General features: G+C 37.4%; 1 protein-coding gene across 1 annotated transcript; it reads right to left on the bottom strand.

Moving 5' to 3' along the window:
- Positions 1 to 782: 782 nt before the first annotated feature.
- On the bottom strand, positions 783 to 25,152 carry LOC125241464 (probable ATP-dependent RNA helicase CG8611). The gene is made up of 13 exons (XM_048149971.1): positions 25,009 to 25,152; positions 24,418 to 24,934; positions 23,405 to 23,573; positions 22,303 to 22,460; positions 21,687 to 21,963; positions 21,038 to 21,272; positions 20,453 to 20,955; positions 16,383 to 16,553; positions 7,085 to 7,173; positions 5,593 to 5,694; positions 5,100 to 5,251; positions 4,563 to 4,782; positions 783 to 1,075 (listed from the first exon to the last, which is right to left on the bottom strand). The coding sequence occupies exons 1-13, from the start codon at positions 25,043 to 25,045 to the stop codon at positions 943 to 945; spliced, it is 2,763 nt and encodes a 920-aa protein (XP_048005928.1). The 5' UTR covers positions 25,046 to 25,152; the 3' UTR covers positions 783 to 942.
- Between the last annotated feature and the right edge of the window lie 954 nt (positions 25,153 to 26,106).

A 26,106-nucleotide genomic window follows, 5' to 3' on the forward strand; every position in this document is an offset into this window, starting at 1 on the left:
ATCGATTTTTCAGAAGCTGATGCTAATGAAAAGGCATTTTCACGAGGTTTGGCGCGGTTGCATGCAAATGTGCCGCTTAATGACGCGCGAAGTCGCGCCACACAACTATAGCGGCCACAAAACGCTACATTATCGATAGTTTACAGTTTCCCGCCGCCAACAGGCAGACAATAAAGAATCGCTCGGCTCGCTCTAAACTACCACTTATTATGACATTATGCATGCCTTGCCTATTCACTTTTTGCTGCGAAACACTTAGTTTGTTACCAATGGACGTTTGTTATAGCTATTACAATTAGATTGACTTATTACAATAACGGCCTAATCCCGTTGTGAACGCCTAAGATTGAGTCGCCTAAACGTGGCTCCGCGTAAAACGCCCTTCAACCCCGTAAAGGCCACAGATTACCGCATGAAAGCGTCTCACAATACTCTTTTAATTTGTCATTATGAAGCAATAAAAACATCCTAAATGAGAGCGACAAAAAACTCGTTCAGACTCCGACAAAAACCACGAGCTGGGGCGAAATTCGCAAATCATCCCGCCATAATGATAGCCGCTTGAAAAAATTTAAATATCAAAAGGCCGGACGGGGCACAGTAATGGTTTAAAATCATTTTTCATTCGAGTCACTCGTGAGTCAGAAATATGAAAACGGTAGCCGTCGGCCGCTTCCATTAACTCGGGTCGCGATTAGAATTTTGGCCGAAGTCCATCTTTCATTAGTCCTTAAAAATAAACCTAAAAGCCAATCACACGGAGCGAAATGAGAATGACTTGATGGAGTATAGATGTTATATTTTTTTCATTACACTAAAAGTATACAAGGATTACATATACAATTATACAGGCAATATCATTGAGTCCTCGATCAGTTAGCGCAGTCTGAAGATTTTGACGGAGAGTTGTAGCGGGGGTGGTTGGTGGGAAGTGGTGGGGTGTCATTTGTTTTTCTTCTGTTTCTTGCGCGCCTGCTCGAGGGGCGGCAGGCCGCTGTCGAACTCGCTGGCGGTGTGCATGGAGCTCTGCTTGTTCACTATCCGCCCGCTCAACCCCGCTTTAACCTTTGGGAATCTGGAAAATGATATTTTAATCAAACACAACTCTATTAAAGTCAATAGGTTACTAAATAATACTACGTTCTACAAAATGATTTACAAAACACACTTCAGGTTTATCTAATCATATATGTATGATTCACCATAAACCAATATTTAAAAAATACCACTACTATGAACTACTACTAGACTTCTACCAAAATATTCATAAGTAAAAAGTAAACGAAAGAAATAAAAAATATACTCATTTATTAATAATTTCCGGGCATAATCAGATATACACCGTGTTTCCGGTAACACTCAAAACCTCAGACACCCCAACTGATTTTTATTTTTTTAAACTTATCTAGAGTATTCATCTTTTAATCTGATGGTTACTTTTTTTTTAATTGAATTTTTAATTTTCTGTACAGCTCTACTTGACTTTTAGCTCTACACTCAATAAAATAATTGCTAACTACCATCTTAAACCATAAAACTATTTATTTGTGTACGTTACTGCAACGACATAAGGTTTACCAATAGACAGCTAAGATATCACTGTAAAACACTTTAAAGCTTTGTCAAAGTAAACTTCAAATTGTACAGGTAATCGCAGTAAGCAAATTTAAACCCAATATTCAAAATGACAAGGTTGTAATTAGGTACGAGTTCAATTTGTTATGACTTATGATAAACATTAAGATTAAACTGACAAACAACGTCAAACTCGTAGCGGAAAAAATAATCGTCCAAGTAACCAGCCAGTATTAATACCCCTAAATACTGAAAAAGGTAAACAACCTCTAGCAATGCGATATACACAATGTTGTCTTACGAGTACAATAGAATAGGCACGTAAAAAATATCTAATAATACAAATTTAAATGAAAATATTACCCCCATCAAGATATAGCTCAATCGATTCTACTCTCGATTCTGAACAAACTGTTTTCAGGTTTTTAGTGTTAAGTGAAACACGGTGTATATGTATACATATAATATGTCGGCGGACGATCGTAAATTCCGGCAGAACACGAGATACCTAGGCATATCGTGAAACGCCGCCAAATCATGATTTGGCTTAGTAACATTCGCCATATCGTTTAAAACTCACCGTTAAACGATTTGCCCAGTGACGTTTAAGCAGATCATGAAATTCCCAGACATATCATGAAACGCCGCCACATTTCATGATTTCACCAAATAAAACCCGCCAGTGACATTTAAGCAGATCATGTTATTCCTAGGCATATCATGATACGCCGCCATATCGTTCTATGGGTACTTAATTAGGGTGTCCAAAATTTATGACCGTTTCATTTCACACACTGCACACAATTTAATATATATTTCTACTGTTTTTTTGGAATGTGGATTTTTTTTTAATGTGGCGTTTCAAGATATGCCTAGGAATCTCGTGTTCTGCCGGATTCTACGATCGGCCGCCAACACATATAACAATAAAAATACCTTGGTAAGTATGCCAAACAAGAAGTATATGTTACAGTTATTTTTTTTAGAATTTCTCCAAAATAGCGGATTATGTATTATAAATAGTTGCTATAAAAATCTAAGTAAAAACAGCACACGGCATTTAAAAACCTGTCAACGTTTGTTTTAATTTTACTGTAGAATCAAGTAGAGATAAAACACCGCATAATAATGACATCGTCAGGCAGAAAATTAAAACATAAATAATAACGCAATAAAAAATCATACGTATGTATAATGTGATACGCTATAAATAGTTTGCGTGTATTAGCAAATTGTTTAAATTAACTGCAAAATAAATTTTCCGACATGTGCACATTCAATGTACTGCGTGCACTTCGTAATTGTCATTACTCACATCGCTCATACCAAAGAGGATCGAGTATTATAGAGAGTTACTGTCGAAGTAAAATGTGTAATCACAGTGCATAGACAGCCACCTCTCGACACAAGCTTAAAACTTTTGAACCTCAGTTTTGACAATTTGACCCATATTCTTAGCTTGATATGTGTTAAAATGTCAAATATTAATATTAGCGCCATCTAGCTGAGCGTACCCCAAAGGTGTAATGCCATCTAGGCCACCGTACCTTTTTCTGTATGGTACTGAGGTACGTTTTTTTCTTAGACTTTATCTGTCTATACGGAGTTATATATGTCTTTGCTCATACTTTATGTTATGTGCTGTCGCTGTCCTTACTTGACAAGTGCCTTTGCTGTGCATTGCTGGCAATAAAACTTTTGTTATAAATAAAGCATTTTTTAATTATTTCATTAAATTAAGGGCATGGTTATGTTAAATTACGCTTCTTTAAAAAAAGCCTACTTGCTGGAATCGTACTGTATACCTAGTATTGGGATGAGAATTCCTTAGAGACAGTGGTACTATTTATCAATTGAGTCATAAAAGTAGCAAAAAAAATCACACTCGCAATTATGTCGTAAATAACTGTTTCTATGTACTATAATACCAAAGCACCACATAAAGAAGTCAAACACTGTATAATAACGAGGATGTCAGCAATCAGAACATAAATAATAATAATTATAACGAATTACCAAAGAATACAGGTAAATTATATGTACGAGTAAGTATTAGTAATATTAAAAACAGCACGTAGGTATGGTATGTTTAAAAAGAGTGGCAAAATGTTTACTAATATGTATGTAGTCGTATAAGCAAGCGGCAAATCGCGATGAGTGGCGAAAAAAGAGGCCTTTGCCCAGCTAAAAGGTAGTCGTAATATATGTCAAGTTCAATAATCACCCAACAAAAAAGTATCTGAATAATTTAAAGTATCTTCGATTATAATAATAAGTTATAGACTTGTAAAGCATAGCCATTAAATGATTCTATATTCATCGAAGTCTTAGAGTAACATTATGTTTGTCTTAGCAATGTTGCGGTCCAATAATTCTAGTCCAATGATGCATGGATGATGATGTAAACACAAAGTATTCATCGACTTTGTATAGTTACTGGCAGTTGCAGAGATAAATAACCGCCTTATATAGCTCTTGTACAGTGAGCTATATTACTGTAAGGTGGATTTTTTTATTTATATGACGCTGATTGCATATATTTTTACACAGCTTACCTATCCACGAACTCAAATATGCCTAGAAAATATTAGTTCGCAAATAAATAATACGGAAGTAACGCATACATAGTATTAGTAGTTTTAAAGCCGAGAACGCGCGTTTGTACGGTCTGTGCGATATCCTTAAGAGCGGATTCAGACTAGGGTTTTTTCTGTGCGTGTACGGTTTTTTCGTTGTTACTTGTACATGGCTCCGGAAAACAATTTATGCCGCGTACGCGTATAAAACGCTAGTCCGAAACCGCCTTACGGTGGCGAAATACTCACCCGGGACTTTTTCTCTCTTCCTCACCATACACAGTAAACTTGTTGGCTCTCTCTCCAGGTCCGGGTCGTAGCGCGCTTGGCAAGCACGCGCGTTGCCAAACACGCTAAAGGATAAGTCCGTGAGATGCTCCTAAAGTCCCTAAAGATGTGAAAAACACTCACCCAGGCCTCTTCCTCTCTTCCTCGTCATGCACCGTGAGCTTGTTCACAGGCCGCTCTCGCTTCAAGTCCGGATCATACTTGGCGCGTTTGGCGAGCGCGGCCGGCGTGTCTCGGAGTGCGAACGCCTTGGCCGCGTGCCCGAGGTGCAGTTGCTTGGCGTCAAGGAACTCGCGAACGTCGCGAGGGTAACCCGAGTAGAAGCGGACCCAGGTTGTGTACGCTGGTGGGGGGAATGAAAGTTAATGCTTGACTAAATTCACGTAGATATAAATACATAATAACTATAGTCAGCAACGGCTCCAGAGAGAGCTATTCGTTTGAGTCAGTCTGATAACAAGTGATGTTAGGTAAGATGGACTCACCTCGACTCGCCCTGAGTAGCCACGACAGCGGTCTGCTCGAGGCGCGCCTGCACGGCGATAGCCGTATCACGGTTCGCATTCGCAGCGCCCGGGACTATGGTCAGCAGCGGCTCTAGAGAGTGTTTCTCGTTTGAGTCAATCTGAGAGGTTATGAAGTAAGGTAGGACAGACTCACCTCGACTCGCCCTGAGTAGCCACGACTTGTCGGTGTGCGCGGTCTGCTCGAGGCGCGCCTGCACGGCAATGGCCGCGCGGTTCGCATTCGCGGCACCCGGGACTATAGTCAGCAGCGGCTCTAGACAGTGTTTCTCGTTGCGTTGAGTCAGTCTGATAACAAATTATTTACTTAGGCTTCAAAAACAACTGTTTATCACTAGCTATACGTGCCACGAGAGCATGCTTTGCCGCGACTACTTATCGCAACTAATCCAAAGAACTAGAAAAACTAAATCTGGACGCAGCCACAACCCAACAAAATGAAACATTTATGGTATTTTACATTAACTACTTGACAATCATTTGACCTTTTCCATTCTTTTGACAATTATATTTGTTTTAAAAAAGAACATTTAACAAATTTTTGGTAAGTTTTATGAATGGAAAGATAAATACTCGTATATAAAAAAATAGAAACATAACCACAGGAAGTAAAATGTAAAGATAGTTACCTGATACGTTTCTGTTCAAGGTGCCGCATGAATTCTGTTTCGCTGGGAAGCAGGAACATCACAGCTTCGCCCACGTTCGAAGCTCGGCCCGTTCGCCCGACCCTACACACATAGGAATGAAACGACATCTAGACCCATTTAAGCCCCACACTATTTATTAATAAAACTTTATAAAACTAAACATGAATTTATAATAAAAACTTTTATTTATTAGAAAGAAACGTGTGTGGCTTATAATTCAATGTTTTATATGAACTGTAACCGTTATGTAAAAACAATAAAGAAACCAACAGCCTTTCTTACCCACTAGGCCTTATATGGGTCAGATAGCAAGTCTTCTTCTTCCTACCCTTACCCCACGTTATGTGGTGTGGGATGGGGTGTGGGGTCAGATAGCAAGTCAATTATTTAAATAAGTAAAGATGATTGTTATTTTTTAATACAGACCGAAACCAAATGGCTTCTAAATTTGTCATATTGTAAGAATAGATTTCCTAAGATGTCAAGACTAACAACAGCTTGTACGATTGTACATAAATATTAACTTGCACATGCACAATTTAAAAACTTACATGTCGCCTACGTGCTATTTTTTAAAGTTACAAAAGTAGATAACCACCACTATTACAGGTAATAACTATTTTAAAGTAAGTTGAAGCCGATTGAGAAGTGTAAACGCCAGCCGACCATGTAACTAGTCTAACTACAACAAATCAGCGAAGGATATCACGCACAGCCCTTATTTAGCATTGAAACGTTTAGGTAGAGTCTACATTTGTAAGGTGAACTAGAAAAAATAAACAAGAGCGCAATTTAATGAGTAATTTTCAGAAATTTTATAAGCTTATTTAGTACCAATCCGGACTCTCGAGTTCTTATTAAATAGCTCGAGTTGACTTTTTCCTTATATTACAATAATGTTTTTAGGGTACTGTGTTCTTTTCTTATACCAGTAATCCATTTCAACTACTAGTTAGAATTTTTTAAATTATAGGATGAATTGAAAAATTCACACCTCCAGCAGGACTCGAACCAGCGACCTCTGGCTTTGCCGGAGCCAGCCGCGCTCCCAACTGCGCTGCCGCTGCTGTGCTGTCGCAGGTTCGAGTCCTGCCGGAGGTGTGAATATTTCCATTTTTCCTATAATTTAAGTAATATCGCTTGCAGACGTTTCTACATGAAAAAAACAAATTTACTAGTTAGAAATTAATAGTTGGATATTACGGCCCGGATTAGATAATAAAATACCAAAGAATACTATTAGTGAGTTTGTGTGTATAATCACGACTGAACGATATTTGCTTGTATCTTATTAAGTATGCAAATAGGCTCGGTGATCCATTTTAGGGTTCCGTAGTCAACTAGAAACCCTTATTCAACTTGTCCATTTAAAAAGTGACGGTCACTTGTATTAATTTATAACTTCATAGCTTCGTGAAATGAACCAACGCGCACTTTCTGAAAATCGTTTTAGGGGAAAGTTTGAGTTTACCTGTGTACATAGTCGGTGGCTGAGGCCGGTGCGCAGTACTGCAGCACAAGATCCACGCGTGGCACATCGAGCCCTCGCGCCGCAACATCCTGCATAAAACGTAAGTCGTAAGCACAGTCAACCAATTAGAACCCTAGGCCACTCTACAACCATGTCAAAATGACAAGCAGTAAGAGATTTCTTACAATCTGATTTATAACGTCACTATGACATAGTTCTACAGTGGCCTAGGGTTCCAATTGGTTGACGTATATTTAGGGTCGGTTGCGGCTAAATTTTGTATGGGAATTTCCATAGACGTCTGCTGCGTGACGTTGACGTATCTGTTAACTGTGGTTGATGCAACTGGCCCTTAAATATAATCTGTGCGGAAAGAGAATATTCAGAGAATGTCAATTGCCATACAATACATAGGACGACTCTTCTCTCTTCCAACAGACTCTAGAGCAAACCGATTGTCGGTGCATTCCACGATAATGGCCCTAACGAAATATTTTTGCCTTGTATGACACCTACTTCTAAAGCTCGAGAATACTGCCAATTTGATAGCCGAGTTACGAAATAATGTCAGAGACAAAATCTTTAGCGTTTTAGAAGTATTCGAGGAATAGCCGTAATGGACGTTCTCGCAGTATGATAAGATTGATCAGTCATGTGAAAAAAACACGATAAGCAGTCTAAAGCGTGCTAAAGCGATCAAGGATTTATTTTTGTTATTGTCTTATTATTAAAAAAAATGTCTTAGTGGTACCTAAATAAACAATGATGCTTACATATTGAATAAATATTATAGGACATTTTTACACAGATTGACGGAGTCCAACCAATTTAATATTACGGCCCAGCCACGACATTGGTCTAAGCGCGGCAGCGGTGAGCGGCAGCCATACGTGCGAATGAAAAGTCCCATCGCTGTGTCTCACTCCAATGTATGGCCGCCGCTCACCGTTGTCGCGCTTAGACCAATGTCGTGGCTGAGCCGTAAAGCGTGCTAAAGCGATCAAGGATTTATTTTTGTTATTGTCTTATTATTAAAAAATTGTCCAAGTATAATTCAAATTTACACTGTACTAACTATTAATATTCTTAGCAGGTCGTGTCAAAAAGTTGAGTAGTGGTACCTAAATAAACAATGATGCTTACATATTGAATAAATATTATAGGACATTTTTACACAGATTGACGGAGTCCCACCACGGTAAGCTCAAGAAGGCTTATGTTGTGGGTACTCAGACAACCATTTTTTTTTTTTTTATTTAGCCTTCTTTCCACATTTTTGTCTTTCTTCTTTACTTTTCATTTAATTTGTCTTTTAGTTATTTGTGGTCCCTGATAGGGTAAAGGCCTCCTCCAAGCTTTGCCATTTTTCTCTATTCTGAGCGGTGTCCATCCAGTTCCTTCCTGCTACCTTTACAATGTCGTCAACCCATCTTTTGGGTGGTTTCCCATCCTTCCTCTTACCAGTGGGGCCTGGCCATCTGGTTGCATGTAAAGTCCATCTCTTATCTTGGTATCTCGCCAAATGTCCAGCCCATTTCCATTTTTGCGATAGTGCATGTTGAAGAGCATCTGTCAGCTTAGTTTTCTTCCTTATTTCTTCATTTCTAGTTTTCTGGATCCTCCTTAACTTCAAGATGCTCCTTTCCATTGCATGTTGACATGCGAGAATTTTGCTCTTTACCCTCTTGGTGTACACCCATGTCTGGCTGGCGTAAGTGAGGCTGGGTAGGATGCAGGAGTCCATTATAATTTTCTTCAGTTTCAGGCCATAGTTTCCCTTTAAAATCTCTTTTTGAGCCCAGTATTTGAACCACGCTATGTTAACTCTTCTGTCAATTTCATTGTCGTTACTGTTTTTGTTAAAGGATATCAGTTTTCCCAAGTATACGAGTACATACTCTTGAACATAGTCTATTTTTCTTCCTTCTGTATTTATTGGTTGCTCGTAGCTGTTAGTCATCACTTTTGTTTTTGTGTCGTTCATTTGTAGTCCTATTTTCTGACTCTCTGTGTTTAGGGCTTGCAGCATGTTTCTTATTCCAGTAGCTGTTTCATTAAAAAGGACTATATCGTCTGCAAACCTTAAGTGTGTGAGTTGTCTATTTTTCAGCCACACACCCTCGTTTTTAGGGTTCCGTAGTCAACTAGGAACCCTTATAGTTTCGCCATGTCTGTCTGTCCGTCCGTCCGTCCGTCCGTCCGTCCGTCCGTCCGTCCGTCCGCGGATAATCTCAGTAACCGCTAGCACTAGAAAGCTGAAATTTGGTACCAATATGTATATCAATCACGCCAACAGAGTGCAAAAATAAAAAATGGAAAAAAATGTTTTATTAGGGTACCCCCCTACATGTAAAGTGGGGGCTGATATATTTTTTCATTCCAACCCCAACGTGTGATATATTGTTGGATAGGTATTGAAAAATGAATAAGGGTTTACTAAGATCGTTTTTTGATAATATTAATAGTTTCGGAAATAATCGCTCCTAAAGGAAAAAAAGTGCGTCCCCCCCCCCCCTCTAACTTTTGAACCATATATTTAAAAATTATGAAAAAAATCACAAAAGTAGTACTCTATAAAGACTTTCTAGGAAAATTGTTTTGAACTTGATAGGTTTAGTAGTTTTTGAGAAAAATAAGGAAAACTACGGAACCCTACACTGAGCGTGGCCCAACACGCTCTTGGCCGGTTTTCCAATCTATATTTTGAAAAATATCTTCTAGAACGGCTATGAATAATTTGGGAGAGAGGGGGTCGCCTTGCCTCAAGCCGCGTCCTATTGTAATTTCATCTCCTTCTCGTTCCAGTTTGACTTTGCTCACACTTTTAGCGTATATCTTCTTTATAATTGTTATGTATTTTCCATTTATATTATTGTTTCTTAATGCTCTCCAGATTGATGAGTGTATTATACTGTCAAATGCTTTCATGTAGTCTACGAACGCCACATACAGCGGTTTGTTGAATTCTTTGTACTTTTCTATTATTTGTTCTGTGGCCTGTATGTGGTCGTTTGTAGAGTAGCCAGGCCTGAACTCTGCCTGTTCAGTTGGTTGGTTTTTATCAATATCTGGTGCCATTCTGCTCAACAGTATTGATGCAAACAGTTTGTATGTTGCTGATAGCAGGCTGATAGGTCTATAGTTCCCAATGTCCAGTGGGCTGCCTTTTTTGTAAAGCAGTATAATATGTGATTGACACCATTGGGTTGGAACTTGTTCTAATTCTAGTGCCATGTTAAAAAGTGAAGTCAAGTGTGTACCGAGTATCGGTGCTCCAATTTTCAGGCATTCATTAGTTAGATTGTCTGGTCCTGGGCTTTTTTCAGGCTTCAGTTTCTTTATATGTCTCATTGTTTCCCTCTCACTTATTGCCTCGACTACAGTTTCTGCTTCTGCCATATTTTCTTGTTGGTCTTCGATTTCTGTTTCTATTTCTACACATTGAGTAATTATTACTTCGTATAGAGGAGCTATAGCAAACAACGAACGTGTCACCGCCTGTAAGCTGAAGGCGGGGTGAGGGGGCGGGGTGTTAACCAATGGCCTGCTTCCGTAACGTCGCAAGCGCTACGATTTTACTCGACGCTTACGACGTTTCGGTCGCGATGATGAGCCCTGCATAGAGTACATAGATTAGAAGTCGTAGTATAGAAGTGACATGGGTTTACATGAGCATTTTTTTTAATTTATGACTCTCAAATTAGCGTGAGTTGTTAACAAAAAACATAAATCGCTGTTAGTTTTGTAACGACAATCAAGCTTGAAATCTGTATTTAAAACTAAACTTTTTTCACGTTCTGAATTTAGATTATAGCTTAGTATAATTTACATAATTAAAACAAAAACGATGTTTTTATTGAAATTCCATGCTTAATTATCGTTGCAAAACTGACAGGGATTTAACTTTTTTTAACAACTCTGTGAGTCCCAATTTTTTTAAATGCCCACATATAAAGCTGCATACGGACTGAGCGTACATGTGTACACGTAGCCGCAACTGGATATTAGTTATTTATGTGACATTTGCATAATGGTAGGATTGGTAGGCATTAAAACATGAGTGTTGTTTTTGTTGTGTTAATAACATGAGTGTTTTAATGCCTAATTATGTATAGTCGATACATAACTTTATCTACATCCATGTATGTATGCGCGCGTGTTTATCGTCCCATAGAAAATTTGAATTTCGCGCGTTTTTATACTCTCATAATTTGCTTGACCGTCTACCTACCCAAATTCATTCAGGCAGGTTAGGTACTGCACTTACATTTACATACTCACATGAAATTCGACACGCGTATTGAGAATCTGTTATAGACGGACATGTCGGAAAACTGTGCAATTCTGACAATAATAATTAAATAACCTTTTTTGCGTCGATAAACAATAAATTTAATGTATGATAGGAAACTTGAACTAATAACTTGCGATATTGTCACGTCTACTTTTGTTGCATTTTTTAGTCTTTGGTTTCAACGAAACATGGCTGCCGCAACATGGCGCATCGGCATGAGTTTATATTGATACATTTTTTTTAAAGTAAGCGTGTTTAAACAAAAATGCAGTAAACCTACGTATGATAAGTCACTCTTTGGCTTTTGTTAGATTTTCCTGAGCAGTTTCTACAGTACCTCACTACACATGACGGCATTATTTAGACGAAATATTTTTCATAGCGATACGTCAATCTACCTCAGCCGTTCGGCACAGACTAAACGCGTTTGTGCCGATCGGCTCTAAGTGTTGTTACACAAAATCAAGTTGAGGTGCCCTCTCTAGTTAACATAATTACTCAAAGTTTCTACACGGTGTTTCCGGTATCACTCAAAAGCTCAGACACCCCAACTGATTTTTATTTTTTTAAACGTATCTAGAATGTTCATTTTTTAATCTGATGATTATTATTTTTTTAAATTGAGTTTTAAATTTTCTGTGCAGCTCTACTCGGATTTTAACTCTACACTCAATAAAATAATTGCTAGCTACCATCATAAACCTTCAAACTGTTTAATTGTGTACGTTACTGCAACGACATAAGGTTTACCAATAGACAGCTATGTCAATGTAAAGCACTTTAACCTGTGTCACAGTAAACTTCAAATTGGACAGGTGACTCAGTAAGCAAATTTAAACCTAAAATTCAAAATAACAAGGTTGTAATTAGGTACGAGTTCAATTTGTTATGACTTATGATAAACTTTAAAATTAAACTGACGCACAACGTCTATCTCGTAGCGGAAAAAATAATCGTCCAAGTAACCAGCCAGTATTAATACCCTTAAATACTGAAAAAGGTATACAACCTCTAACATTATGATATGCACAATGTTGTATTACAAATTTGTAGAATGGGCACGTAAACAATAACTAATAATACAAATTAAAACAAAAAATATTACCCCCATCAAGATATAGCTCAATCGATTCTACTCTCGATTCTGAACAAACAGTTTTCAGGTTTTTAGTGTTAAGTGAAACACGGTGTATACAACCATATACATAGTATATAAATACTTATATGTACAACGTGTTTCCGGTATCACTGAAAACATCAAGACACCCCAACTGATTTTTTTTTAAACTCATCTAGAGTATTCATCTTTTAATCTGATGGTTACTTTTTTTAAAATTGAATATTAAATTTTCTGTACAGCTCTACTTGCTTTTAGCTCTACACTCAATAAAATAATTGCTAACTACCATCATAAACCATAAAACTATTTATTTGTATACGTTACTGCAACGACATAAGTTTTATCAATAGACAGCTACGATGTTACTGTAAAACACTTTAAAGCTTTGTCACGGTAAACTTCCAATTGGACAGGTAATCGCAGTAAGCTAATTTAAACCCAATATTCAAAATGACAAGGTTGTAATTAGGTATGTTCAATTTGTTATGACTTATGATAAACATTAAGATTAAACTGACAAACAACGTCAAACTCGTAGCGGAAAAAATAATCGTCCAAGTAACCAGCCAGTATTAATACCGCCAAATACTGAAAAAGGCAAACAACCTCCAGCAATGCGATATACACAATGTTGTATTACGAATACAATAGAATAAGCACATAAACAATAATTAATAATACTAATTTAAATAAAAATATTACCCCCGTCAAGATATATCTCAATCAATTCTACTCTCGATTCTGGACAAACGGTTTTCACGTTTTTAGTGTTAAGTGAAACACGGTGTATGTATACATAGAAAGCATCCATGATTCAGAAACAAAAATCTGTGCTCATCACACAAATAAATGCCCTTACCAGGACCAGGACCGCGACTTAGCAGGCAGGGTCACTACCAACTACGCCAGCCCGGTCGTCAAAATATTAATTATAACTATTTTGTTCCGCAATTGCTGCTCTGCGGACGATACGATACTTTGACTTTCATGCAATAGAATAGACCACAGATGTCATATATACCATAGATCAAGCAAACGTATCTACTTAGCGTGTCAAATGAACTCAGTGAAATCCACTGAGTTGTCCGTCTTTACTCGCAGCTTGCAGCTTTCGGGCGTCAATTTTTGTAAGTTGAAGTCAACCAAAACATAAAAAATGCCTCGTTACGTGATATTCAATTGCAACAATACAAAAATTATGAACAATCAAGAGCCTGAGACATATTTAAAATTACAGGCAAGAATCAACTTCAGTACAAAATTTGACACGCTCGGCCCCTATACAAATATATGAATTTGTTTCTTCTATCTAAATTAAGTTCTGTGGAATAGACGTTGCCTTTAGAAATATTGCTTCATGTTTCATGGCTATCTGCTTTTTATGACTACAAGTAATACAAAAAACATATAACTATTCATTGTCCAGTTAGCAATTTACCACCACACATAATAAGTGGCGTTCCGTGTGTAAAGGGTCCAAAAGACCCAAAAGTTTCGAATGCAATAAGGACTATTTTATTAAAATTTCTGTTAAAATTTTGGATGAAAAGGATCTTATGAAACATAAACATAAAGATCCTTTAATCATGGAAAGTCACATTTTCCATTTAGTAAACTTCAAGGAAGTTATAAAAAAGATGATTTCTGCGGCGCACAGTAAATGCTTTCTTGTTCGGTCAAGCAATTAATTCATATTAACTTTGCAGCAAAAACCGAACTCACTTGTAGTAAGCTACAATGTAATTTCCATTATTGTTTCTACTTTTTAGCCCCTTGTAATTGCAATTATAAATGTAATTGCTTTTTAATTGCGATTATAGTAGATTCATAAATAACGTTGTCTACGAATTCGTAATTGAGTGCCCTACTTGGAGGGGAACGTTTTCAGCAAAAACGGTTACTCGTCGTATTGCTTTGATCACACGTTTCTTAACTGTATTAATGACATAAGGAGATCTAGTTATTCAATCTCTACAGATCTAGTTAGAAATAGTATAAATGATAAAAATGAGAAAATTCCAGGAATCCAACTGGCGGAAATCCCACGAAATTACCTAAACACTACTGGGTGAAACTTTATCTTACATACATTCTAATAAGATACGATACCTGCTAAGAATAATAAACCAAAACCACAGAACTTAATTTAGATAGAAGAAACAAATTCATATATAGGGGCCGAGCGTGTCAAATTTTGTACTGAAGTTGATTCTTGCCTGTAATTTTAAATATGTCTCAGGCTCTTGATTGTTCATAATTTTTGTGTTGTTGCAATTGAATATCACGTAATGAGGCATTTTTTATGTTTTGGTTGACTTCAACTTACAAAAATTGACGCCCGAAAGCTGCAAGCTGCGAGTACTGAGTTCATTTGACACGCTAAGTAGAACGTTTGCTTGATCTAATAATGACATCTGTGACCAAAACCAATGTCATTTTATATATATCAAACTAGAATATATTTGTAAATTATTTAATAAAATTTTGATTCCTATTTGAAAGATTAATATCACTAACAGGAACACAGTTTAAACAGTCACCGGATATTTTTATAAGATAAGGGCAACATTTTCTCTTTGGACTCGGTAGTCGGTAGCCTAGCAAAAGCGATGGCAGTTTCTATGCCAACAGAAACCCGTTCAAAAAAGCTTTCGAGATAGAATCAGATTTCCGAAAAGCTTGTAAAAATAATTAAAATTTGGTATCGCGAGAGCGACGCTTACATATGTAATAAATTCAGTAACAACAACACGTCAACCAAGAGTTATTTTAGAGGTTATTGGTATTAAACTTCTAGCAACAACGATGACAGTTTCCATGGCAACAGAACACCGATCAAAAGAGCTCCCGAGATAGAATCAGATCTACGGCGCGTATTCTTGTAAAGATAATTCGAATGCAGTATCGGGAGAGCGGCGCTTACAGATGTAATAAATACAGATAATGGTAGTTAATCGACGCGTATTGTGGCAAGCTGGGAGCCGGCGGGGGCAGATGAATGACCGGCTAATACGACTCAAACAACAATTAAGTATCGACAATCAAAGGCAAGCGGTGGCCCGCCCGCCATTGTCGGTGGATTAAAAACGTGATATAGGAGGTAGGTAGCGCTCGAGACGTCTTCTGTTCGACGCTATACAATATTTTCGAATATTAATGGATTATTTTTTTATCAATTTACACCTAACTGGAATTATTTGTGAAAATATTGTGTCACATTCATCGGGTTCTTTAATCGGTGTAACCGTAAATAAACGACGTTTAAGTTAATGTTTGTGACGTTCTCAAATAAAAAAAAAATACCACGTTGTTGCTTATCATACGGACGAAATATGCTTGTATATTTATACGAATTACCCGCGAGGGTTCCTATAAGTACTTAAGCGATCTTTTGCTTGAGAACGACGCATTAGGATGTCGATCGCGCGGCGAGCAGACCCAAAACTATTTTTTTAATGTACATTACCCCTATTAATAGAAATGATTACGTTTCGATACTCGCTATTCAGCATAAAAAGTAAGATTTCCTACATTTCTTTAGTAAACTTGTCAATAAAAACCCCGATTCTTATATCCTATATTGCAGGATTCATGTATGAACAGCTACAAGGAGTCTAGTCTGTCACCCGGCGGAACAAGGTAGTCGACTTCACTGCACTCGTAACCAATATCTTAAAGGTCTCTGCCCACTAAACCGTACCATACCATGACCGTGCTAGGAGCTTATCAAATTAAGGGCCAGTTGCATCAAACCGTCTGTCACTATTAAAGCGTTCGTTAAATTTTATTGTATGGGAAGTTCCATAGTCGTCAGCTGCGTGACGATGATGTGTCTGTCAAATGTGGTTGATGTAACTGGCCCTAAGTTGTAAGTAGTCACTCACCGTACAGAACAGCACGCCTTTCTTGGCCTTGCGGAACTGGTCGAAAACCTCGATTCTGCTCTCGTGGGGCATGGACCCGTGCAGACGGAACACGGACAGCTCGACCGGCACCACCCCGCCCTCGGGTGGCGCTTGGTAGTCCACTTCGAACTCGGAATCGCTGTCAGACTCCTGGCAGAAATTGGGGATGTTAAAGACAAAGGGGTAATTCCATGATAACTTGCGTTACATTTTGAACGCAAAGTTGTCAAACAAAGGTTATTTGTGGCTTAATTCATACTTAAATATATTTTTTTGCTGGTGCACCATTTAATACAGTTAAATCTCATTAAACTAAAGTAGAAATTATTTGAAACATAACCATTTTCTGGCCTCAGTACACTAAAATGAGGTGGTAACTTTCGTTACAGAAATTGGACATGGGTTTTTAAAGCATCATTTAAATACGATTTTTTTATTTCCATATTGGTTTACGAATTTTCTTGTAACTTAAATCGTGTCAGTCAAGAGTACAGGTATATTTATGTAGCAAAAAGGAATCTTAATATTTTTCAATTATGAAAATAAACATGCAAAACATTGGTAACTTGCGTTTCAAGAAATCAGTAACTTTTGTTACGTCCGAATGAACCCTATTTTTTATAGTTAGTGATCGAAATATGAAGTAAAAGTTACAGAAGTAAAAAAATACAGGATTCCTTGATTTTTAGGGATATGAGGGAAGGTTATATTATTTCCTCCAAAAAAGATATTCAGTTTTTAATATTTTTTTGGATTTTTTGAATATTATGTTATTTTAGTATTTTTTAACCGTCGCCTCATATCTCAAGAAGGACGGTTATCAAGTCGTCTGTATGTTTTATTTTTTTATTTTTTATGTTTGTTCCTCGATATCTCCGTCGTTCCTGGACCGATTTTGAAAATTTTTTTTTTGATTGAATGTATATACATACAGATTGGTCCCATTTTTCTCAGAACCCAGTTCTGATGATGGGACCCTGGAGAAATCGAGGGAACTCCTCAAATCTGAAAGGCATACATATGGTGATTTTTGTGTTAATAAAGGAACAGCATGCATTTAGGTACGGAACAGTGACATTTGGTGCAGTGGAACTGCTGATGATGAGAACGGAACTCTTCAAATCTGAACGGCACGCTTATAGTGACTTGGGTATTTTTATACGAACAGCATGCACTTTCGTACAGAACAGTGACATTTGGTGCAGTGGAATTTCTGATGATGGTCAGAACCGAACTCCTCAAATCTGAACGGCACGCTTATAGTGACTTTGGTATTTTTATAAGAACAGCATGCACTTTCGTCCAGAACAGTGACATTTGGTGCAGTGGAACTGCTGATGATGGCCAGAACCAAACTCCTCAAATCTGAACGGCACGCTTATAGTGACTTTGCCATTTTTATAAGAACAGCATGCACTTTCGTCCAGAACAGTGACATTTGGTGCAGTGGAATTTCTGATGATGGTCAGAACCGAACTCCTCAAATCTGAACGGCACGCTTATAGTGACTTTGGTATTTTTATAAGAACATCATGCACTTTCGTTCAGAACAGTGACATTTGGTGCAGTGGAACTGCTGATGATGGCCAGAACCAAACTCCTCAAATCTGAACGGCACGCTTATAGTGACTTTGCCATTTTTATAAGAACAGCATGCACTTTCATCCAGAACAGTGACATTTGGTGCAGTGGAATTTCTGATGATGGTCAGAACCGAACTCCTCAAATCTGAACGGCATACTTATAGTGACTTTGGTATTTTTATAAGAACAGCATGCACTTTCGTCCAGAACAGTGACATTTGGTGCAGTGGAACTGCTGATGATGGCCAGAACCAAACTCCTCAAACCTGAACGGCACACTCATAGTGACTTTGGTATTTTTGTAAGAAAAGCATGCATTTAAGTTCAGAACAGTGACATTTATTTAGTTATGTTTGTTAAGCATATGTTTTGAAGTCAAAGTTTGTCAAGCTTCGATTTCTTATAATATAATCGGATTCATGAGGAATTGAGGAAACTCCTCAAACCTTAACGTTATACGTATATTCATTTGTGTTTCCATCTAATAATTAAAGCATTAAAAGCAGTTTTAAAAAATACTTACACATTTCTACATAATCCAACATTCGCAAGTAGCTTTCACCAGAACCCGAAAGGCGACGGTTTTTTTTTTCTTAAAAATTATCTAAAAATGTCAGCTACTTTTTATAATTAGAAAAATCCCTTGAATATAATGTGAGTCTTAATTAGTTCAGTTTACGCACGTATCTTAGAAAGCACGCATTTTAAACTTTAAAAAAATTGGCATACTTAGTTAAACCACACCTCGGACACTGCCGATCAAATATATGAAAGAGGCGCATTCCTAGCACACATTCTAAGCTCGTGTAGGTGAACGCGTACTATGCTTGTATGAGTGAAATATGACAGGTCGACTGTTCGCGTTTTTGACAGGCGGTAACTGTGAGGTAACCGAGAGGGGGTGGGCGGCACTTTCAGCGGGGAGCGGGAGTGGCCATACTGTACGAAGTACTCTTTATTATACTGTGGTTAAACTCAGTTTATTAAAAAAAACCGGTTCAAGTAAGGTCTAGAGCCAAAGAACATTATTTTAAAAATTCTGACCTCAAAAAAATATTTTTTTTCGCTCTCTGCCATGGAATTAACCAAAGGACCTATTTGCAAATAAACAAATATTAGTCGGCGATTTTTAAATGTCGTCATCCATACTCTGAGGCTGGCTTTAGTGTCACGCCGACCGACGCGACCGAAGCGATCCGCACTTGACTAATATACTATGTGTTAACTTCAGGGAGCGTTTTAGAGTGGCGCGGACGACAACATCAACTTCATACAAATTGGTCGCGCGGACGGTCCGCGTGACACTAAAACCAGCCTGAAAAACCCTCCCGGACCACCAGGTTGAACTCCTAAAATGTTGAAATCCCGAAACGTTGACTTTCCCAGAATGTTGATTTTTTTCAGTTTCGCAAAATGTTGAATTCTTATAACGTTGAAATATCAAAAAGTTGAATTCTCAAAATGTATACTTTCAATATTTCGGGATTTCAACATTTTAGGACCTCAAGTTTATATTCCTAGAATCTTTTTTTAACATGGGTATTTTTAAATATGATTTCTAGTCAGAATCGCTAGTTTTTTGGTCCTAATAGGAGAAAAACATGTACCTTTGATGGTCATGAATTTCAGTCTTCAGACTGTATTTAACCCATTGCTGTAACGGGGAACAAATTTTTAAGGCATTATGGTTCGAAAAGGCTCATCAGTGGAGTCTTGGAACTTAAATATGCCCTGAAACTATATAGCATGTAACAAAAGTCAATGGGGTGCTTTGAGATAATTTCGACATACAGAAATGCTCGGGTAATTTCGAAAGGGGAATCTTGATATGATGGAAACAATGGTGATTTTTATGTGACTTTCAAAATTAGACGACGTTCAAAATTACCCCAATGCACCTTACTTCAACAGCCGACAAGACCAATACCCTGATTGCTATTTAAGCGGAAAAAATCGAAACTCATATTTTTCGAACTACGAAATTTTTTCACTTGTATCACACTTAGGGTCATTAGTAACCCTATCAGCTGTTAAAGTATCACTCGGGACCTTTGCTACACCCTGTAGGTACCTACTGCAAATTCAATCTTATGGAAATTCAACATTTTAGGGTTCACCATACCGCAAAATCAACTTTCTGCAAATTCAACATTTTAGGATTCAACAAGCTGCAAATTCAACTTTATGCAATTTGGACATAAAAAGAACTCAACATAATGAAAATTCAACATTTTAACATTCAACATCCTGCAAATTCAACTTTTTGCAAATCCAACATTTTAGGAATTCAACTTGGTGGTCCTGGAGGTGAAAAACGTATCCAAATAACTAGGATGATGGTCGATTAATTAGTTAATGTATGAAGTGTGTGATGATAAGTCTTGTGAGAGAGAACAAAACACAAGCAAATGTCTTACTCATGTACTTAAAAACCAAAGGAATAATGAAGTTATTGGAAAATCTCACCTTATCCTCATTGGCTTTCCTCTTCTTGGACTTTGGATTCTCGTTTAGCTTAGACTTCGCTGGTTTCCCAGTAAGCACAGTTTCTATGAGCTCCGCATGATAGTCCACCATCTCCAAAGTAGCCATGAACACCATCAACTTGCCACCTCTCTTGTTCATAACACAATGTTCAACTATAAGGGAGCACAGTGTGACCAGTCTCAACTTCATCGGGACTATTAGAAATGATTGCTTCACCGACACGGGCATCACCAGCTCGTCTTCTTTTATGGCTGTTTTGACAGCCGCTTCGAAAGACGGAGCGATGTCGGGTTCTGGCATGACGTATTCGTCGTCTGATTCCATGTCCACGACCCCGGGTATTGGAGCTGGCTTTTCTTTTGTCTTTTTTTGTTTCTCAACTGCTGGAACTCCGGGGAATGGTACTGGGGTAGCTTCTGAGTCTGATAAATCGTCCATGCTAAACAAAGACTTCGATTTGTCTTGTCTAAATAACTTCAGACCTAAAAATATATGAAAATTTAGTTATTTTTTCTCTAACAATTTGCTTTAATTATCAAGTGTCAAGTTAAAGTGATATGATACCCTGTTTTTCTTCTGGACCTTCTTCTTCCTCATCATTCTGTTCCGTGTCTTCTTCGGTAACATTTGGCTTAGCAACAGTCTTCTCGCTTAGTGTTTGGATATCTTTGGCAGAGGACTGTGCTTGTTTCGTGTTATCTTTGTGGGGTTTCAAGGAATCGGCGACGAGCGCCTTTCCGTCAGCGGCGTCGACGAACACCGGGTCCACCATTGTGATGCCGGCTAAATTTTCCACGGCCTATCCGTTAAATAAGAGTAATAAATTAATTAGATCCCTTTTCTGTTTTATTAATGACGGTAGTAACAGCCTAATTTTAGAGTAGGTAAATGATGCAGCAAAGCACTGTATCAATTTGAGTGACAAGCGAACATATTACCTTTAATATCTAAGTATCTATTAAACGGCAAAAAATCGTGGTATGTGTGGGAGGGAGCCCCAATCAAATATTTATTTTACTATGTTTATAGTATTTGATGCTACATTCATCTATGGAAATTTCAAATGTCTAACTGGTAATCATGGTTCATGACATACAGCTTGGTGAAAGACAGACTGATGGACAACAGTCTTAGTAATAGGGTCCAAACCCTAATATTACTTAGGTACCATCTGAAAAATATTAACCAAACAAAAATCTATTACTTAACTCACCTTAGTAAGCGTAGCAGACAGTAAAGTAGTTTGACGATCTTTAGACAAGAACACTTCAGTCAAATGATGTTTTATCTCAGTCTTGCCTTCATCTTCATTTTTATCTGTCGGTTCCTCTTCTGCGTCAGGAAAGGTGGACTTGATTTGACTTTTGACCATGGCTAGAGGGTCATATGTTGCTGCTTTTTTATGATCTTCGATCGCTTTCACAATGGCCGCTACATCTTTTTCGTATCCCATGTCCAGTAGGCGATCGGCCTCATCTAGCACTAGGCACCTAAAAGAGTAATCATTAATTTAATAATAATTAAAAAAAAAAACTCAAATGACTGTTTACACAGTAAGTACAACAATGTGAGCTACAACTTCGGAGTTGTCGTCACTTTCCATTAGGTGCGACTAAGGTCAATCACTGGCCAGTTTATAATTTAAAAAAAATATATCTTTTGCCATGACATACAAATACGAGTACATTAACAAAAATAAAATAAAAATCTGTTTATTTTTATAAGGAAGGAAATATCATACATTGTATGCTCAGATTGCAAGACTTTGAAGCTAAGGTAATTAAAAATTATAAATGTAGTACTAGTAAGTATATTGTAACATAACTTACCCTGTCTTCGCAAAATTGAGAGATTGTGTGTGCCTTAAATGGTCATTTATCCGTCCCGGGGTACCAATCAATATGTTGAGGCCCTTTCGCAGTCTCGCTTTCTCAGCTTTGCGTTTTTGGCCGCCACTTAATAGACCCGGAACAATCCAAGTGAATGGCTACAAGAAAGTTATACAAGGCTTATAAACGCAAATTAATGCCTAGTAAGAGAGTTAAATGAGGATTATGCTGTACTAGCTTTGCCCGCGGCTTCGCTCGCGTTAGAAAGAGACAAAAAGTAGCCTATGTCACTCTCCTCTGGGGTAAATTGTGGCGTAGGCGAGAGGCTGGCAACCTGTCACTGCAATGTCACAGTTTCGTTTTCTTTCAACCCCTTATTTGCCAAGAGTGGCACTGTAACTTCAGCAGTTTCATGTGCTCTGCCTACCCCTTTGTGGGAAACAGGTGTGATTGTATGTATCTATGTATGTCACTCTCCATCCCTTCAACTATCTCCACTTAAAAAATCACGTCAATTCATCACTCTGTTTTGCCGTGAAAGACAGACAAACAAACAGACACACACAATTTCCCATTTATAATATTAGTATGGATACTGCAAAAGCAACTTCACATTGCAAAATAAGTTAAAACATAGATTTGCGAATCTAAAAGACAAGCAAATTCCAACAATGAGAACTTTACTTCTGAGTTGGAAGACCAGGTGGTATCCATAGTGCGTCACATTATCCGATCCAATATCGGATATCGGACCGATATCCCATACATTACAGGCCCCATCTTGGATTTTTTCCATTGAAATCTTTCCGGCATTCGATATCAGATCGGATAATGTGAAAACCGACTTACAAATAATAATATTATGACAATTCTAGGAATTAGATCAGGCCACTTAGATAAAAGAAAAAATAGATGAAAAAGATGGAGATTAAACATGTTTTGACATCCAGTTTCCACTCTGACTACTCATTGAAAATTATATTTTTTCATATCTTTATTACAAAGTATGACTGAGTTTATATTTGCATAACTATGGAGCATTTCCAGTATTATCCCATCCTCTTTTTTACTAAGAAACTTATATAAAATTTTATAATGATACCTTAACCAGTTTCAGGAACAGTTCATGAGTCTGCACTGCCAGTTCTCTAGTCGGCACCACAACAACTGCCCGGATACCGTCATGTCTGTTTATCTTTGGGCGTATGGCTTGTAACCCTTCTATAATAGGTAACGCATAAGCTAATGTTTTGCCTGAACCTGTCTGTGACCTGCAAATATTTTAGTTATTATCTTATTGAGTACTTTTCAAGAGGTTTAGTATGGATGGCTTTTACATACAAACATGACATTATCTAAATTATCTTTATTGTAATATCCAGTGATCGGAACTATGGGAGCAAAACTTTAACGAAACCTTAGAGCTGACATAAATTATTAAAAAGAAAACCAAAATTTTTATTTTCAGATCAGTGTTAAATTTAATTATCAGTGATCGGTTTTTTGGATTCACCCTCGCGGGATATCAAGTAGAAAAGTTAATATTGATACGACGAAATTATCTCTAAGGAACTTTTTACTCTTACATGGCAACCAGTTGAGACAAAAACTTCTATTCTTTTCCTAATCTCTACACTCTATTAAGCAAAATATATTATTGTAAGAATATCAAAGCTTAGAGTTCACATTTTTAAATTGTTGGAGAGATTTATAGTGGTTATGAAATCGCATTTTTAGTTTAAGTTTATAATGTTAATGTTGTTGCTTCATATTTTTGGTTGAGCAATAAAACCATTTGGCATTGTGGACATTGTACATATTTTTTTGCCTTTTCTAACAGCATTAAAGCCCGGATTCCCGGGGCATATCCATACTAACATAATGATTGAGGTTGTTCACCATGTCGAATCCAAAAAACCGATCACTGTTAATTATATACCTGAATCCAATGAATGAATATTTTCAAGGCTGTAATCACTCTATAATGTCCACTTAGCAAGTTTTGTTAAAGTTTTACTCCCATAGTTCCGATCACTGGTAGCATCACATCTTTGGAAAATAAGAAATTGCAACATAAACAATCACACATGCATGTTTTACTATTCTATATCTTACCTAATCAAGGCGTCTCGTCCTTGTAGTATCACAGGCACAGCACTTTGTTGAACCACCATAAGCTCCTTCAAGCCAAGATTCTGTTGTAAATTGGCTACACTGTGAGGGTGAATGTCTAAATCTGAAAAGCTTTTTTCTGCAAACACCTTTTCCACTACCGGCTTTACAGCTCGCTGTCCAATCCTTGGCACATCTGGATTATTTTTGAACAATGATGAAATCCAGCCACCAGCCCTGGGTTTTTGCTTTAATTGTATATCATCACTCAAGTCTTGGTAGCTTTTCCCTTGAAACTTTCCTTTGTTTTCGCTCAAATCCCTTAAGCTACTTGATAAATCTACTGACTTTTGGGCTTGAGGTTCTGATTGCCGAGGCACCTTAATTGGATGTTCGGAATCAGTTTTCTTGTTTGTTATAGCTCTCTTCCTAGCTATAGTTTTTCCCGTAAAAGCAGGCTTCGACATAAACTTATATTCCGAAGCATTTTTCTGAGCACCTCCTGTTTTCTTGGTGGCCTAAAATTTAGCCAATAGTAAGTGACATTATGTAAGCATTTAAAATACTATTTCTTGTTGTAAATAATACCTTACCTTTTAGCAACAGAAATATTTAACTGCAAGTCGTCCATTTTCCGAATAAATCAAGTTACGATACGATATACATGTTATGTTGAGGTTATAGGCGCACGCATGTTTTTGTTGTCGTATAGAACTGTCACATTGACAATGCCTTTGCGTTTCGTTTCACAGAAAATGCTAATGTACATTTTGGTATTACAAGTTTCAGGTATAAATAATTTATTTAAATAATCAAGGTAACATTTAAAAAATCTGCTCGTTGTCAGGAAATCTATATGTAAGCCAACACCAAAGACACTGAGGTTCATTCAGGGTAATTTATACTCTGGCACACACACTTTGTCTGTAAAAAAAAGGCGGCAACATGTACGAAATCACAAAGAAGGAGCTTAGGTACTTTTATGAGTTTATTAGCTTATTAGGTATTGTTTATTTTTTTAGGGCAGGTAGGTTGTACTCGGAGTATTCTTTAAATTTCTGGTGGAAGCGCTACTTCACAACAACCTTGGTCAAATGTTATGTTATGATAGAGTAGTTTAACAATAATAAAAGAACAAAATGAGTTTGTTGTTGTTTTTATTATAATATAATACCGATAATACGGAGGGTGAAGATTCACTGGCTGCGAAACGTTCCGTGAATGAGAATTGGAAAGGATCACGTGTCGCCGCGTGCCGCTGAAATGTTCGCTTTTAGGGCCGTAGGGTGGAATAAATATTTGTAGCTTAAAAAACATGTTTGCCCTCTAGCCCCATGTCGGCAAATATAAAGGATTTGGAGGAAATCGATCATGCGATTAATCCTTACAATATTTATTCTAATGCTGTTACGCTAGCTGAGTGCTCAGTACAATAATGGCATTTTCGGGCAATTTAATAGCTTTCTTATACGTAAACATAAACAATGCATGCTAAAAAAACACTCATGTCTAGACCCCGGATTGTTGTCGCGATGACGTCACAATAGGGTGATTTGGGGAGTAAATGGACAGGTAGAACAAAATGATACATAAATTATAAGATAAGATAAAAATGTATATTAATTTCATTATTTCACCAGAGAAAAACATAATTTCATTTACGGTACATCCAAATACCTAAATTTTTTCATA

This window comes from Leguminivora glycinivorella, chromosome Z, assembly GCF_023078275.1.
Source record: "Leguminivora glycinivorella isolate SPB_JAAS2020 chromosome Z, LegGlyc_1.1, whole genome shotgun sequence".
In the NCBI taxonomy this organism is placed as follows: domain Eukaryota; kingdom Metazoa; phylum Arthropoda; class Insecta; order Lepidoptera; family Tortricidae; genus Leguminivora; species Leguminivora glycinivorella.

What these genes read in the sequence shown, in the direction of transcription:
- LOC125241464 (XM_048149971.1), bottom strand. Translation starts at nt 25,045, where the DNA reads ATGGACGACTTGCAGTTAAATATTTCTGTTGCTAAAA. An exon ending in AAATATTTCTGTTGCTAAAA is followed by an intron (nt 24,935 to 25,008) that starts GGTAAGGTATTA and finishes TGGCTAAATTTT; the next exon opens with AGGCCACCAAGAAAACAGGA. An exon ending in AAGGCGTGCTGTTCTGTACG is followed by an intron (nt 7,174 to 16,382) that starts GTGAGTGACTAC and finishes CGTTTTATGCAG; the next exon opens with GATGTTGCGGCGCGAGGGCT.